This window comes from Gallus gallus, chromosome 12 (assembly GCF_016699485.2).
Source record: "Gallus gallus isolate bGalGal1 chromosome 12, bGalGal1.mat.broiler.GRCg7b, whole genome shotgun sequence".
Lineage (NCBI taxonomy): Eukaryota > Metazoa > Chordata > Aves > Galliformes > Phasianidae > Gallus > Gallus gallus.
The window spans coordinates 4,131,741-4,146,975 of NC_052543.1; the positions used below are offsets into that span (position 1 = coordinate 4,131,741).

The 15,235-nt window shown below is 36.3% G+C and overlaps 1 protein-coding gene across 14 annotated transcripts in view; it reads left to right on the forward strand.

Annotated features, from left to right (window-relative positions):
* Positions 1-15,235, forward strand: part of ATP2B2 (ATPase plasma membrane Ca2+ transporting 2) — a 392,203-nt gene that overhangs the window by 327,318 nt on the left and 49,650 nt on the right. For all 14 annotated transcript variants that reach the window (XM_040646615.2, XM_040646622.2, XM_040646620.2 and 11 more), the window contains 2 exons: positions 12,457-12,698; positions 13,264-13,498. In XM_040646615.2, the coding sequence (XP_040502549.1) occupies positions 12,457-12,698; positions 13,264-13,498 (477 nt within the window). The remainder of the gene's footprint in view (positions 1-12,456; positions 12,699-13,263; positions 13,499-15,235) is intronic.

The following is a 15,235-nucleotide window of genomic DNA, read 5'->3' on the forward strand; positions in this document are numbered from 1 at the left end:
GTGCTATGCGGTGGCCATTTTGTGTGAGTATGGATGTATGGAGTGTTTTATCCTTACACAGTAATCCTGGAAATTAGCAAACAGTAAGAAACACCTGGGATGAAGATCTGTAACGTAGCACATGTGATGGCACTGGGGGATGCCTCCTGGTCAGCCGGCATTGCAGCACATGACATGGAACAAAGGGCCTGAACCTTCTTTGTGCACTGTGGAGTACACTGGGAATGCAAATCTGTCTCTGGCTACTTTCAGCATGTTGTCTTGGTAGCAGGAATCTGTGAAAACTGTTTATCCTTGATTTTTTTAAGTGCTCAGGTGATGGCATTAAAAAATATTCTCTTGAGCACTTCTCAGTCTCTAGCTAAATGCTGCATTTGATCCGTTTAAAATTAAAAGGTTAATGCCAATCTGACTAATGATTTGGAAAATAAACAGTATTACTTACACAAAGTTACTTCTCAGATAGCAGTGCCAGCAACTGTTTCATACAGTATTGCACAAATGCCACGCAGTGGTGATTGGCATTGGGTAAACGAGGAAAGAAAACACAAAGTCTTACAGGAGTTTAGAATTTTCCTGGTGAGTGATGGTTCCTTGCTCAATTTAAAGCTCCCTATTTCTCAGTGAAACATGAAATTCACTTTTCTAGAGCTCCAGCCTTGATCTTGTTGGTTTTTTTTGTACAACAGACCAATTGCTTAGATGATAAAAATGTTTTTCCAGCACTACCCAATTCGTCCCGTTCCATCTGGGTTGTATTTTTTAAGTGCAGTGCACTGTAAATCTATCTCTAGAAATGGATGTGATTTGATGAAAATCAGATTGAATTGATTTCTACAGATCTGTATATTTTTAAGTCTTAGCTTCAGAGGCATAAATTTTATCTTTATCCGTGAATTCTATTTCTTCATTACGATTTCCTTATTTTGTTTGCAAATACATAATGTAGGTATGTGTTATAGATGGGGCAATGGGACTTTGCAGGCAAAGTATCTGTATATAAACAAACAAAAAAATCCTTGATACGTTCTTTAAAACTTTTTTTGATAAACATTTCATCAGAATAATCTAGACAGGAGAAAACAACGTACAGCATGCACATCATTTGCTGTGTAAATAATAATTATTTGCGATAATAGATCATGCAGTTAATTGTCTCTGCTGTAGGAATGGTAATTAGCAGAAAGTAATGATCTTCACACATGGCTTCCCGTTGAAGTTTTATATAATATGAGGTATAAATATAACTTTTCTTACTAAATGAGCTACTGAGTTAATAACTGAGCTAACTGTGTTTAGGAAAGACCAGGGGGATGTGTGCAGCACAGGACGTGTGACGCCCATCACGCACGTCCTGCAGTCGGGATGCACGAGCGCTGTCCTGCAAGCTCAGAGCATTTCTTAATAAAGCCTCCTCCTCTTGGCATTGTATGTGGGGGGTTGGAATGGCATCAGCTGCACAGAAAGCTCCTTCACAGTTGTCTGTGGGGTGGATTTACCTAAGTAAAGCGGGATTAGGGAGCAGAGATCAGAGCAGGGCCAGACTCTAAATCTGCTGTTGACACTGCTACATGCTATGGAAGGATGGATTTTTTCATTCCTGGCTGGGTTGGCAGAGGCAAGGCGGGTTCCCAAAATGTGGCTGAAATCCTGTATGGAGAGGGTGTGTGATATACTCACAGAGCTAGTTATTTCTCCTAAGTGCTTTCTTATGCAGTAAACTATAGTTGCAAAGGAACCTGGCAATAGACAGCCTGAGAAGACAAGACTTAGTTCCTTAACTTCTTTATTACCAAAGGTGACTGTCGTGCCTTAATAACACATGCATATGGGAAAAGAAGATGGATGAACAGTCCTACACTATGAAGTATAGCCTGACATACTAGCTAAAAGTTGATGATAGTTAGATTAGATTTCTTTCTTCACACTGGAGAAAACGGAAATATAAAACCATATTCATACTGGCCTTGTTTGCCTTCACAATTTGGTAACTGCAGATTCAGTTTTTTCCTGTCAGAATAATTAATCACTGCAAGATTATGAACAGGACTGACAGTCACCTAAAAGCTTTTTGTTACTAGAATGACAGCTTTTCCTTTTCTTTTCTGGCTTTCCCGTTTAATTGTATGAGAATAAATAAATTAGTTTTTTTAACTCGTCGTGATGCAAGTTTTTGTATTACCTTGCATAGGATTTTCTTTTATGTTATTTATGTTACCTTCATGTTCTTCTTTTCCCCTGTTCCTGCACTGGTGCAGGATGATTCACTTATATGGATAAATACCAGTTATTTCCAAACATACCTGTAGATGAAAGCAGGCTTTAGAAGTCCCCTTTCCTGCATGGTATTACGAAGTGTTTTCGTCTCGATATATAAATACCACTCATAGTCGTCTGATCATTTTTAGGACCATTTTTTAAAGATTATTATTTCATTAAAATGGGTTGCACAGTGAATGATTCTCATACGTGCTGCTTTTCATGCCTGTGATGCCCCGCTGTGATATTCATCACACTTTGGAGCTCATTATTAACACTGGCTTGAATTCAGTGTTAGCACTTTGTAGGGGATATTATCACAAGGCAGATTTTCTTGATGGGAGCTTTTGTTTCTTTGTGAGTGGACATAAACCACTTACTTCAGGCACCTATTCTGTGAAATAGATTACTTTCGCATTCTCTGATCTGTTTTAATGTAGATTTCCCTTATCATCAGGAACAGAAATGCAGTAATTTCACGTGCATTAATTTAATACCAGCTTCATAAAAACGGCAGTGGTTTTATAAGCAAACAACGATGCATAAAAAGGCTTATTAAAAACAACACAAGATGAATCATATAATGTTTCTTAATGAAATACAGCATTATTTCTCTTCAGTATAGATGTTACATAATTATATATTATATACTATGCAGTTTGTGGTAGGTTGTCTTTTTATTCTTAGAATGTTACATAAAGTCCTTTTTGCAGTCAGAGTCCAGCAGATGAAACTCCACAGGTTTTGAACAGATGCCAGGAGTATTTTAATGTATTCAGAACTATGCTGTTCTTTAGCATCACTGAGGAAATGACAGACTTGTTTTGGCAGACACTTTGCACGGGAAATTAAGCTTCTAGAAGGTAGTTTTTAAAATTTCAGAAGTTTTTTTTTTTTTTTTTTTAAAAGTACTATTACTAACCTGTCTCATATGTAAAGGCTAACACAGGGTATGGCTGGCTACTGGCAATTCTTTAGGAAGATACTGTGGCACTTAAATCCTCTGAAATCATGAATGAGTATTGGGCAGTTGTTCATAGTTCTGGATAAAAGTCTTGAGTGTGCTAAAAAGTTCCACTGCATATTTCTTATATCAGTATTATTTTTCTGTGATTTGTACTTTTTATTCAAGTGAGCAGAGAATTAAGTGACTTTACACTTCACTCCACGGGAGGGCTGACAATGGTCAGTGCTGGTTTGCTAGTTATATTTCTAAAAGGTGAGAGACAAGTTCCCCTTAGAGAATATTCTTGTAAGAAAGGACAAGATGTTCGAGCTCTCCGTCATTCCTTTACCATTTCCTTCTGAATGAACAATCAGATGAAAATTGGCTGCAGTCTCGCAGTCTGTTGTTCTGCCCAGCAAAGGCATCATTCATGGTATCCTGGAGAGGAACTGGCCAGAGGATGGAATTTATAATATATATCAAATGTTATCCCACCAATCATGCAAAAAAATCCCTCTGAGAAAGTATTAGATAAGCACTGCTATAATGTATTATATACACTTGAATTCCTGCATTTGCTTAACAAAAAAATAACAACAACCCTAACTAACCAAAGCCAATTTAAAAATAAGTTCAGCTGATACGTGCAAGTACGGATTTAAAGAGGGTGAGCACATTTTGTTTGATAAACAAAATAGCTGCCACTAGTCTTTTCAGACTTATTTAGAAATGGATGCTTGAAGAACCCTTTTCCTTACTCTGGAAATGAATACTATTGATAGACATCATCTGTAATTATGATAGGCTATAATGAGTAGCTTAAGTCAAGTGAAAAAAAAAACTTCATTTTTATTTTTTATATGGGTAGATTTGCTTTATAATTCATAAATTCAGTTCCATAAACTATTCAGTTTGTTTATGCCACAACCAGAAAGTGAGCAGTAAGACTGATTTCTGCTTTGGTTCAGCCTTGCTTAAAGTTAATTTTTCCTATCTGAGCTGTATTTATAAGCAAGAAGTATTGGCAAGTTTTGTACATTTTGATACTGCAGGCTCAAACCAGCTACCTGTAAATAGTGCTAGTTCTATTTCGAAATTAGAGCTTTTGATGTTTAAATGTGAAGGGCATGCATTTTCTCCTGTTTGATGTGATTATGGAATTCTTATTCAGTATGATCCTTATCACAGCTCTCTAGTGAGGGTTTTCCAGATATTACATTAGCTTAAAACAGTGGTTTGGTGTCTACAACACACAACAAATTTTCCTTCATTTCATATTAGTAGAAGGCATGGAGAAGGTTATGCCAATTAAAAAGTATATATATAGATAACATGGAATAGATGTTGTGATGCATTTCAGGCTAAGTGAGATGGTAATTTTCATTAATCCCTATTATTTAAGAGGAAGAGTAACATTTTGATGATGTCAAGTTCAGGAGCACTAAGATTTTCATAGGCAACCCTGGAAAGAAAGCCTTGTAATTCTAGGGAAGGAACCACTGATAGATTACTGCAGCCTGTATCAAGATCACTCAAAAGATGTTTTCCAAATGAATTATTGCTACTGAGATCATTGTTAAGCTAAAGAAAATATCTCTCTCCTTCCTCAAAGCTAAAAAATGAGGTTCTTGCCTTAAATTATTACATGCATCACTGCTATTAGTGCTGGCAAAAACACAATTCCCCAGTAATTTTTCTAATTTGGAAATAACATTTTTAAATCACGGAAGCTTCCCTGAAATTGAATTCTCACTGTCTGATAAACTCACCATTATGTGGTTTGTCTCCTGTTTCTGTTTTCTGTGTCTGCAACTGTTCATGCGATTCATGAAACCTGCCTAATAGCAGCACACGGTAAAACCTCAGTTTAATAGATCTAAAACAAGGTAGCAGATGCTTAGTTGTCATTATGAAGGTACCAATTACAGTTCTTCAATTAAGTGCAATTTCTCTTTTGCATTTGAAGAAAAATGTTCAACTTGTTTGTCATTCATGAAAATATAGCTAATTTCTCCAAAACTGTGGGACAAATTATTGGACAGTTACGAAATCTGTTAATCTGCTCTTAATTATGCTGAGTTTTGGTTTAGAAATGGCACATTCCTCACTCAGCTGTGTGCTCTAAAGATGTTCTTAGTAGGGGAGAAGCATATTCTTGCATCTTTCTTAATAGCTAGCATTAACTGAAACCTTGTACTTAGACTATATTTAAAGTAAATTGGTTGTTAATTAAAGTTAGTTAGTAACAATTGTTGTGTTTAATTATTTAGATTATATAGGTTACTTGTCAACAGTTCTTGTGCTTAAACAAAGCAGGAATACCATGGGTATAAATCTAACAATTGCCACTTCCCTGTGAATGTGACCACAGAGAAGAACAAGAGTGGAGATTTTAGAGTCTCAGATTTGGAAATTGAATGCATTATTTTCAGAATTTGAGAGTCAGATTTTAATTCAATTATATTATTATGGAAGGTCTGAATGATTTTGATCAATAACAGTAGGAAGTCTTTTCATACAGACAAATAAGATCTGACGATTTAATAAAGATAGTAAGACTGTTTGGAGGCAAAGGTGGAGTAAAAGAGTCTTAAGATTCACTTCAATCTGGCAACACTGAGGCTAAGGTATCCTAATCATAAGTGTATTATTATTCAGTAGTGTTATTCATGGTTATTAGGAGTTCATTTTTTTACACTACGTGGTGTACAAATGTGTCTGTGATGGGAGGCTGTACACAAGATGCATCCCAGCTCTTCTCAGTGTTGCCCAGTGAAAGGATTCAAAATAGGTAATGAGAGAACACAGAAATAGAAATTTTCATTTAAACATAAGAAAATGTACTTTACAGTCACGATCAGACTTTAGAATAGGAAGCCAAAAGAGTTTTTAGAGACATTCAAAACCGACTGGACAGTGCTGACCAACCTGCTGTTGTTGAAGCAGTTCTGGGAATGGCACTGGACTAGATGGTCCCTCAAAACAGACACCGGTGCCTTTCTGTCTCAAATATTTGGTATTTCTGTGGAAAAAGGACTGATATATCAACCTTTAACTAGTGTGACGCAGAAACAACTTTCATGCTTGCTATAGTATTTTTTTGTCTGTATGTTTTTGTATTCAAGTGAATTAGAAGTAAACTTGTCTTTCAAACTAAAAGGATACTTTTAATTATTTGTTATTAAAATTAAGGGCAAACTATTAGCTCTCTTTGTATGTTAAAATGGGTAGCAGTCAATCAGAGAGGGAGTAGAGGCTGTCACACCAGCCTTTCAGTCTGTTCTTCATGCATGATTTCGTCTTTCATAACCACTCTTGGGGGAATTTATGGATAGTATCATTTTATCCTTATTCCTGTTATGTGAGCTGAAACAAGCATGAGTCCATATTCACTCAGCCACATCACTGCTGCTCTCCTAACTTTGCTGTGCTGATAGGAAATGTCATGCTGCTTGCTGCATTACATAATTACTGCTGGCCTCTTTTAATACAATGATTGCATTGCTATTATTTGAGACAACAAGCGATGTTAAAATATGCAGGTTTTGTATCATGTTTGGTTTGAATAATCTATCCATCTCAAGTGCTAGAAATGAGAATTACACGAAACCACAGTGTTGCATTAATTAAATAAACGGTTTTAGCATTTCAAGGTCTGTCCTCAGAGAACAGGAAAAAATGTTTAATACTTACGATGCTCATCTGATGCAGGAAGCTATTGTACAGATAGATTGTTTCTTACTCTCTATACAGTACTGAGTCAAAAAATCCTACAACTAATTTTCTAGAAAGTCTGAACAGATCTGTTAGTTAAATGGTGGTTAAGTAACAAGATAGGGTCCTGTGCTGGGGGGCACTGCCAAATGGCATTGCTGTCACTCATCTGAGGAGCCTGCTTCTTGTCAGCTGAAGGGTGCAGCTCACATCTGATGAGTAATAGGGGAGTCTTTTAAACTGCTTCTCTCCTACTCAGTGCAGCTGAGCTCAGCAGTTTGTCCTTGTCAATAACTATGAGGGATATGGAGGTAATCTCATGGCTTTAAAAATTTGAACAGGCAGCAGGTTTGAAGTCTTGATTTAGCCTTGACATGCAATATCAATACACAACTTCAATGTAGTACAGAGAGCTAAGTGATGTGATACTGCTGACTGCATTTAGCAGGTAGTAATTAAGGAGACATACAGTAAGTGGTTCAGTGAGAAGGCGGCTCTGCTGCCCACTAGTATTAAGTAACAACTTACAACTGCTATTAAACAATACTGTTTACATTTCTAATTTTAATCTTCAGATTTGGTCTTTCTTGAGACTGCTGAAATATATTTCAGGTGTTTTTGGTTTAGTTTGTCTAGATTGTCAGCCTTTGCTTCCAGAACATACACAGTATGGATTAAGACGTGCACACACATTTTCTGCTGTCTGAACCGAATCCCCAATGTATGTACCATTAGAAGCTTTGAAATGATGACTGTAACGGAACCAAAAAAATGACGTATTTTGGAGCAAACAGATCAAAATCAGGATTCTTAAGGGTTATGGATGGAACTGGATAGAATCAAAATGCTCTGCTTGAGTTTGAAAGGAAGTAAAGGAAAAGATCTGTGTTGGTTTAACGTATAGCTATTTAAAATCCTATTGAAGGTAAAAAAGAGAAATGTCATTTTCTAATGAACAGGCACCACAGATGAATGGGAACTCTTATGTTAGATAGGTTAAACCATTCAAAAAAATAAAAGCTTTAAAGTTTTAAGTGTTGGGTTCTAAATCCAGTGAGTGAGATCAAAATGTACATAAGGTTAGCTCAGTCTGTTTCTTCTGATGCCAAAACGGTTATGCAAGCAGCTCAAAGAAGTTAAAAGTTCCTTTTCAATCCCTTTATGCTGACCTCAATTCAAACTGACTTTTTGTTTTAACTGAATTTCAACAGGACTGTACCTTGCAGTGGTGATTATGAATGTCAGACATATTATCAGAAAGCAGTCTCTATAATTTAATGTGTTGTTTTCAGTGCTCTGTGTTAAAAAGAGTCAACTTCTTATTTGTTCATGTGAAAAGCTACTTAGAATTCCAAACAGTCTGAGGACAGACTGTGATCTTCCTCATCACTTAATTATCTTATTCTAGAATTGTCCTCAATATTTTTCTATTTTATTCTAAGTAAATTTATAGCTTTTTGACAGTATAGAGCTGATAACAGCGATTTGTAGTGAATTTTATCTTCAGGATGCTCTATGTTTGTTTTTTCTATATAAAGGGATTTTTCAAGAATTCTAATAAAATGTCTGCACTTAGTTAAATAAGTATTGTCCTAGTCATGTGGATAATTAACATGGAAGTTGTAGTCTGCCCGGAAGGTGTGAAGTCTGCAGCAAAGAAAGCTAATGGTGTCCTGAGCTACTCTAGGCAGTGTTGCCAGAAGGCTGAAGGAGGTGATTTCTCCCCTCTGCTCAGCACTGAGACAGCTGGAGAGCTTTGTGCAGTGTTGGGTATCACAGTACAAGAGACATTTTTGCCACTGAATAGAGTCTAGTGAAGGGTCCCAAAGATGCTGAAGGGACAGGAGCATCTCTCCTATGAGGAAACGCTTAGGGAGCTGGGACCTCACAGCTGAGCCTGGAGGAGACTCAGGTCTATCTCACTCAATGTCCATCAATCCCTGAAGAGAGGATGCAAAGAAGATGGAGCCAGGCTCTTGTCAGTGACACCCAGTCCAGGACAAGAGACAATGGGCACAAACTGGAACTCAGACAGCTTTCTCTGAACAACAGAAAATCTTTTTAATTGGCGAGGGTGGCTGAGCCACTGGAACAGCTTATTGAGGGGGGGGTTGAGGATTCTCCCTCACTGGGGGTAGTTAAAGGCACCCGGATGTGGTGATGACTAAGTGGCTCTAGAGCTCCCCTGAAACCTCAGATATTCTGTGATTCTCTGATTAAAGTACAGAATAGAAATTTTTCACAGTTTAATTTGAAAAATGTATTTTCCTCTGTTTGTCTGTTGTGAATGGATATTTCATGTCTATTCATGTCCAATGCAATAAGGACATAATCTAGCACAGTTAGGTTATTATTTTCATAGAAGTGATAAATTCATGATCATCATCATTCTAGAACAGAAAAGCATAATCTGAAACAAATGAAAACTTTTATAAGATATGCTCTCCATTTTATCTTTCTTTTTTCTATTCACCCATTTTAACTGGTGATCTTCTAATGAAATAATTTGGAAAAATTCTTTTTAAATCCAAATTCACTAGCTGTTGGGGTTGGTATACTTGGACCTAGAGACCTGATTTGATTTGATTGTTGTAACAGCTTTTTTTAACATCTGCCTGAAGTTTATTTTACATGAAAGTACGTACTTAAAATTGAAGTACTATTCTTATGTAAATAATGTAAAGACTTGGAAGAAGCATTTGAAATTATACAGAGGCTAGTGGGAACTATTTATTGGAACATCGGATCGATGTCTTCCCAGTAGAAGTGAACTCAGGAAAACCAATGCATTTAAAAGTTTTTATTCTGCAAATCACATTTCAGAGGCTTTCTCCCATATGGTGTGAAAGCATTTTCATTCTCTGAGTCAATGAAGTGACTCCTAGTTAATTATTCAGAAGTAATTACTTTGTGCAGTCTTTTTAATTGTGTTCCAGGTGCCATAAACTGCAGGTTTCAGCAAATAATACATTTAGATACAGCACAGTATGAAGTTTTAGCGGCTAGCAGCTTCTGCTAAGGATTGTCAGGAACAGTCTTCAAGGAAACTAGTTTTGGCATAGAGATTTTCTGCTGAAACGGTACAGGGAAGGAAGTGCTACTTGCCAGCTCTCATCACCATATGTTTTATTTTAATGTAATGTACAAAGAGTACAGAGACAGCAGCTGCTCTAGAGGGAGGTGGCCACTTGTTAGCAGATTTTGAAACCTTTCTGAAATGTCTGTTCATTTTCTTTTCACTGGTATTTTTTCCCCTTGCTTACTATTAGCATTCAAAAGATGATCACTAAAAGGAATCTATTTTTAGACCACTGTGAGTTGAGGAAAGTGTGATCTACTCTATGATCAAACAAAAGCAAATTTTAGGACTGTAATTTATATACTGTGAAATGTAGGTAGACTTTTATTTTCTCAGTATCCATTCACAGCTACTTATGATGAACTCGTATGTATAAATTAACTGTTTTCTAGGATTCTGTGTTTGTGTTGGAAAGAAATCTATATGTATTTAATTGGCTTCCAGTGTGGATTTCCTAGTAGCTTGATCATGTTCACATTTATGTCAGTGTTGCGATTCACTGCCTTCAGTGGCACAGAAAATCAACATTAATAGGGATTTAAAGCTAAAATAGAATGAGTTTGATAGAATGCACGCAGAGAAATGAGCCTTCCCTAGCACTGCTACCCAAGTAGTGAAGTTGATTAAATTCACTACTTTGAATAACCTGAAGTTCTTAGCAGGTTTCAAGAACTGTGTGCCTGCAATGTTATGAAAATTAACCTTATTTGTTCAAATGAACTGGCATTTTGAAGAGCAATTTGTTGATTAGTACCTGAAATTCCTCTATCTACTGAATTAATAATCCTTGAAATGCGTATGACTGTATGTTATTGCGTCTTAAAGCAGGGATTCCTAACTGAATTTGAGAATCCAAAGGGAAGTTGCATTACACTGTAATGGGATTGTAGCAGGGCATGCTTTTATAGTATGTAATAAAACTAATGTACCAGATTAGCATATTTTTGTGTTTTACTTTGACCATGGAGTGTAATGCTAAAATGTCATAGTAATACAAATGTGACGCGTATGGGGTCATGGTTCATACAGAATCTAGCAATGTTACAGTTGTTTCTAAAAGGATAAATTTATCTGGAAAAGATTTTTTTATTATTATTCTGTACTGCTCACCTTAGAAACAACTCTCTCCGATAAGGAAATCATATTAATCTATCTGTCACTGGGTATATACATTTTTTCTGCTGATAGAAATGTAGTTCTTATGTAAATCTGGTGGATTTTTTTTTCCCCCCTCCATACTGGTCTGTTATTATCTATCAGTCATTCATTTTCAAACTAGCTGCAAAAAGTGTCCCTATGGGATATATAGTAATACTTCCCTGAAGTTCCCCCTTCCGCTCTTTGTGGCAGCATTGGTTGCAAAAATTCAAATATTCGTGGGTTTACAGATCTGCAATTTCAGTTTATCATTCCCTGTGTTATCCCTCGTCCCACAGATATTTCACAAGTAGACTGGATTTAAAAGTCTATGGTGAGAACAGAGAGACATGATTCTGAATATAGTCATGCAGCTCTGATTCTGCAAAATGTGAGGCAAATGTTTAAGTCACATTGAAACTGATGGCTTAGTCTTATCAAATGCAAATGTTTTCAATGGTGTGATACTTTGCAAATTAAAATTGTGAAAGAACTTTTTCTTCTTCTGGGTCTCACAGATTAAGTAAACAACACTTTTCTAATTCTATTGAGTAGAGGAGAGTATCAGCAGTCTAGAGCTCACACATGAGTCCCTTAGGTCTATCTGGAATCTTGGTAATGCAGGAACTTTTTATCTGGGGCTATTTACCCCCCTAAGAAAGTTCTATGTGAAATATGTTTGTTTAATGTGACAGTACAGCCATCCTCATACTTGTAAGTACTGAGAAATGTAAAGAGTTATAGAATGATTAACCTACTTTTTTTTTTTTAACATATGAAGCATTTACTGTCTGAAGCAGCTGACTGATGAATGAATTCTAGAAACAGGTGCTTCTAGAAGTAGAATTATTGTTCAGTAGGTTGTTGGAAATGCCGTTTTCATGGAGATTTACTATTATGATGTAGATTTACTTTTAGATGTAGATTTACTTTTTATTGATTACTGGCTGCTTGAAGAAAACGATGTCTTTCTTTAATTCACCATTAAAACCAACAAAAATCTTCAAAACAATTCAGTTCAAATGAGAATAGCAAATATTCTGTTTGCAGTAAATAAGAATCAATTACGTTGGTCCTAAAGTAAGTAATTACATTTTTAATGATCTGCTATCAGAACCTCTTCAACTGTCCATGGCTGACTTAGAAGAAATGTGAGACTGAATGTAGCTATTCGGGGAGCTTTTAAAAATGAGAAGAGACGTGACTGCATATTTAAAATTTACGTTTCGAACTGTACACTGTAACTCTGTTATTAACGGGGCAGAAAACATTGCATACAGCTGAATTATAGAAATTAATATCTAATTTTTTCTTCTTTCAGCCACCAGAAAAAGAGGGCGGCCTGCCTCGGCAGGTGGGCAATAAGACGGAATGCGGCCTCCTGGGCTTTGTCCTGGATTTGAAGCAGGATTATGAGCCTGTTCGGAACCTCATCCCCGAGGAGAAACTTTATAAAGTGTACACGTTCAACTCTGTGAGAAAGTCAATGAGTACTGTCATTAAAATGCCAGATGGTAGTTTCCGAATGTACAGCAAAGGAGCTTCGGAAATCGTTCTGAAGAAGTAAGTTCAATGGATTTCTTGTGTTTTTCCAAAATCTTAATGGTGCAAAACTTTCTGATGCTAATAAGATATTCCTGGCAATTCCGGTATTTGGAAGATGCTAATCACAGTGGCAAAATGACATGCTTCAGTATAAAGCTGCTCTCCTCAATCCCCACCTCCCACTTGCAAAATTGTTTGACGTATTTTTTCTTATCATTGGCTAACATAAAATTTGGATCTTTTAATGTATTTTTCATCTATATTCAATCATTCATGCATAGTTTCTTTCAGTTCATAAAGACTTTTGGAAAATAAGGATGTTTAAATTTCTTTGCAAGTTCTTAGCTCACTAATTACATGGGTTTTCAGGAAGTAATGGATGAAATGGACTTAGAGTCTCCATTAGAAGTTACAGACAACTTCTTCCTGACCATATTTCAGTAGTGAATCTTTTTGTTTAGTCTAGAAATTTGCACAAAAAGGAAGATGTTGAAGGAAAAGAGCTGATCCATGGACATATTTTTCAGCAGACATATAATATACAATCACACTTTTTTCTTCTTTTCTTACTGAAATAAAATAGATGTTCCAGGATCCTTAATGCAGCTGGTGAACCTCGTATCTTCAGGCCACGTGACCGGGATGAAATGGTCAAGAAAGTGATTGAACCAATGGCCTGTGATGGACTGAGAACTATCTGTGTTGCCTTCCGAGACTTCAACAGCAGCCCAGAACCTGACTGGGACAATGAAAATGACATTTTATCTGATCTGACTTGCATTTGTGTTGTTGGCATTGAAGATCCAGTAAGACCAGAGGTAAATTAAATTCTTACTTATAAAGTATTTATTAGAGAATGAAATATGAATTGATTTCTAAATTTCTTGTGGTTCCCATCTTTTTTTTTTCTTATTTTATGTAGCTGTAACAAAGAAGATGGTAGTGAACTTTAAAAACAAGCTTTAGTTGATTAAGAAAAATAATTAATTTTATAAAAGTTCAGATTAAATTTAGCAGTGTAGGTCTTTGTGAGCTAGCAGATTTAAATGATTTAAATTTCTCTCATGGAAGAGTATGCAGGAGAACTGTCAGCAGCAGTTTTATTGTGCTCTCAATGTGGTGAGGTGCAAGTAGAAAAGGAGGAGTGACTATAATTGCCATGATTGTAATTGCAGGGTGATATCTTCCACAGCTAACACACGTAGCCTTGGAGATCTGTGTTTTACTAAAACATCTGCTGCTTTACAAACTGTTCTAAGAATATAACTTGTGGCTATTTGGGAAAACTTGTTAATATTATCTCTGGACAAGGAAAAGCTTTATAGTGGACATGCTGTAGATTTTGTGGATGCTGTTCTTAAATGGCTTTAAAAATGGGCCTAAAGTTTAAATTCAAGCTGAGAAAATCAGTATGTGCACAATGGAAGGAGGTGCCATATTATTCTGTATCTGTCTTTAATGAGACGTGACCTGCTACTACACTTGTGAATTATATTACTACAGTAATACAGAAGGCACATGGAGGTAGAAACAATGCTTCTGCCCAATATAAGTGATCCTTGATAGTTAATCCCGACAGTAGAGAATCAGTTCAGTTTTACAGTGTAGAAACTGATATATTGAGGGTAAGCCCCAAAATTTAAAATGTAGAGAGTAAAATGCAGGCATACGCAGTATCTTCTTTTTGATGTTTTACTCACTGACTCAACCATGAGCATATGGCCATAGCATGCAGCTGCACGATGTGATTTGAGAGCACCAGTCCCAACACCTACTGCAGGTGAGAGGGCGTGATTAAATGTTCTCCCATTTTGCTTCAGGAAATTGATTCTTTGATGGTGCAGTTATTTCAGTAGATGATTAATGACTGTGGGTTTGCTCTGGAATAGGGTCACTGAATGATAACTTGAATTTCTCTATACAAAAAAGGTCTGGTCTGATTCTGCATAAAGTACCTTGGTCCCAGTATTGGTCTTTTTACTGTCGTCGTCTTCTTCGTTTTTTTATTTTTGTTTTTTTCTTTTTAAATCATGTCTAAATCTTTGTGTTTGATCCACTAAGAAATGCTGGCAACGTTAGACATGCAAGGAAAATTATTTCACTGAGTCAGTTTTAAATTAGGCATTTATACACTTATGACTGCTGTAACTTCAGAAAATAAATGAAGGAAACTTAGCATGATGTAATTACACCTACAGGCACCAATTGCATAACTGCACTTTGAATGATAATGGATATGTTTGGCTTTTTTTGAGTATCGAGAAATGTAATCATATCAAGCAAGTCTTGGTTAGGTGAAAACAATGATAAAATCTTTACCTCCACAGTCATTGGATAAACAGCATTCACTTTAACTGTCATCAGATGGTGTCTTGCTGCTAATCCATCTGTCCCTACACTTCACATTGCATCTTGAAAAATATTTTAAAATAATCTTAAAATATTCTGTCTGCATGGATCCCACTCCTAATGCTCTAACTAGGTATACATATAAACTCAGAAAGTTTGTAAACTGCCAGTGACCAATGGAACTATGAACCAGTGCCCTTTACCTC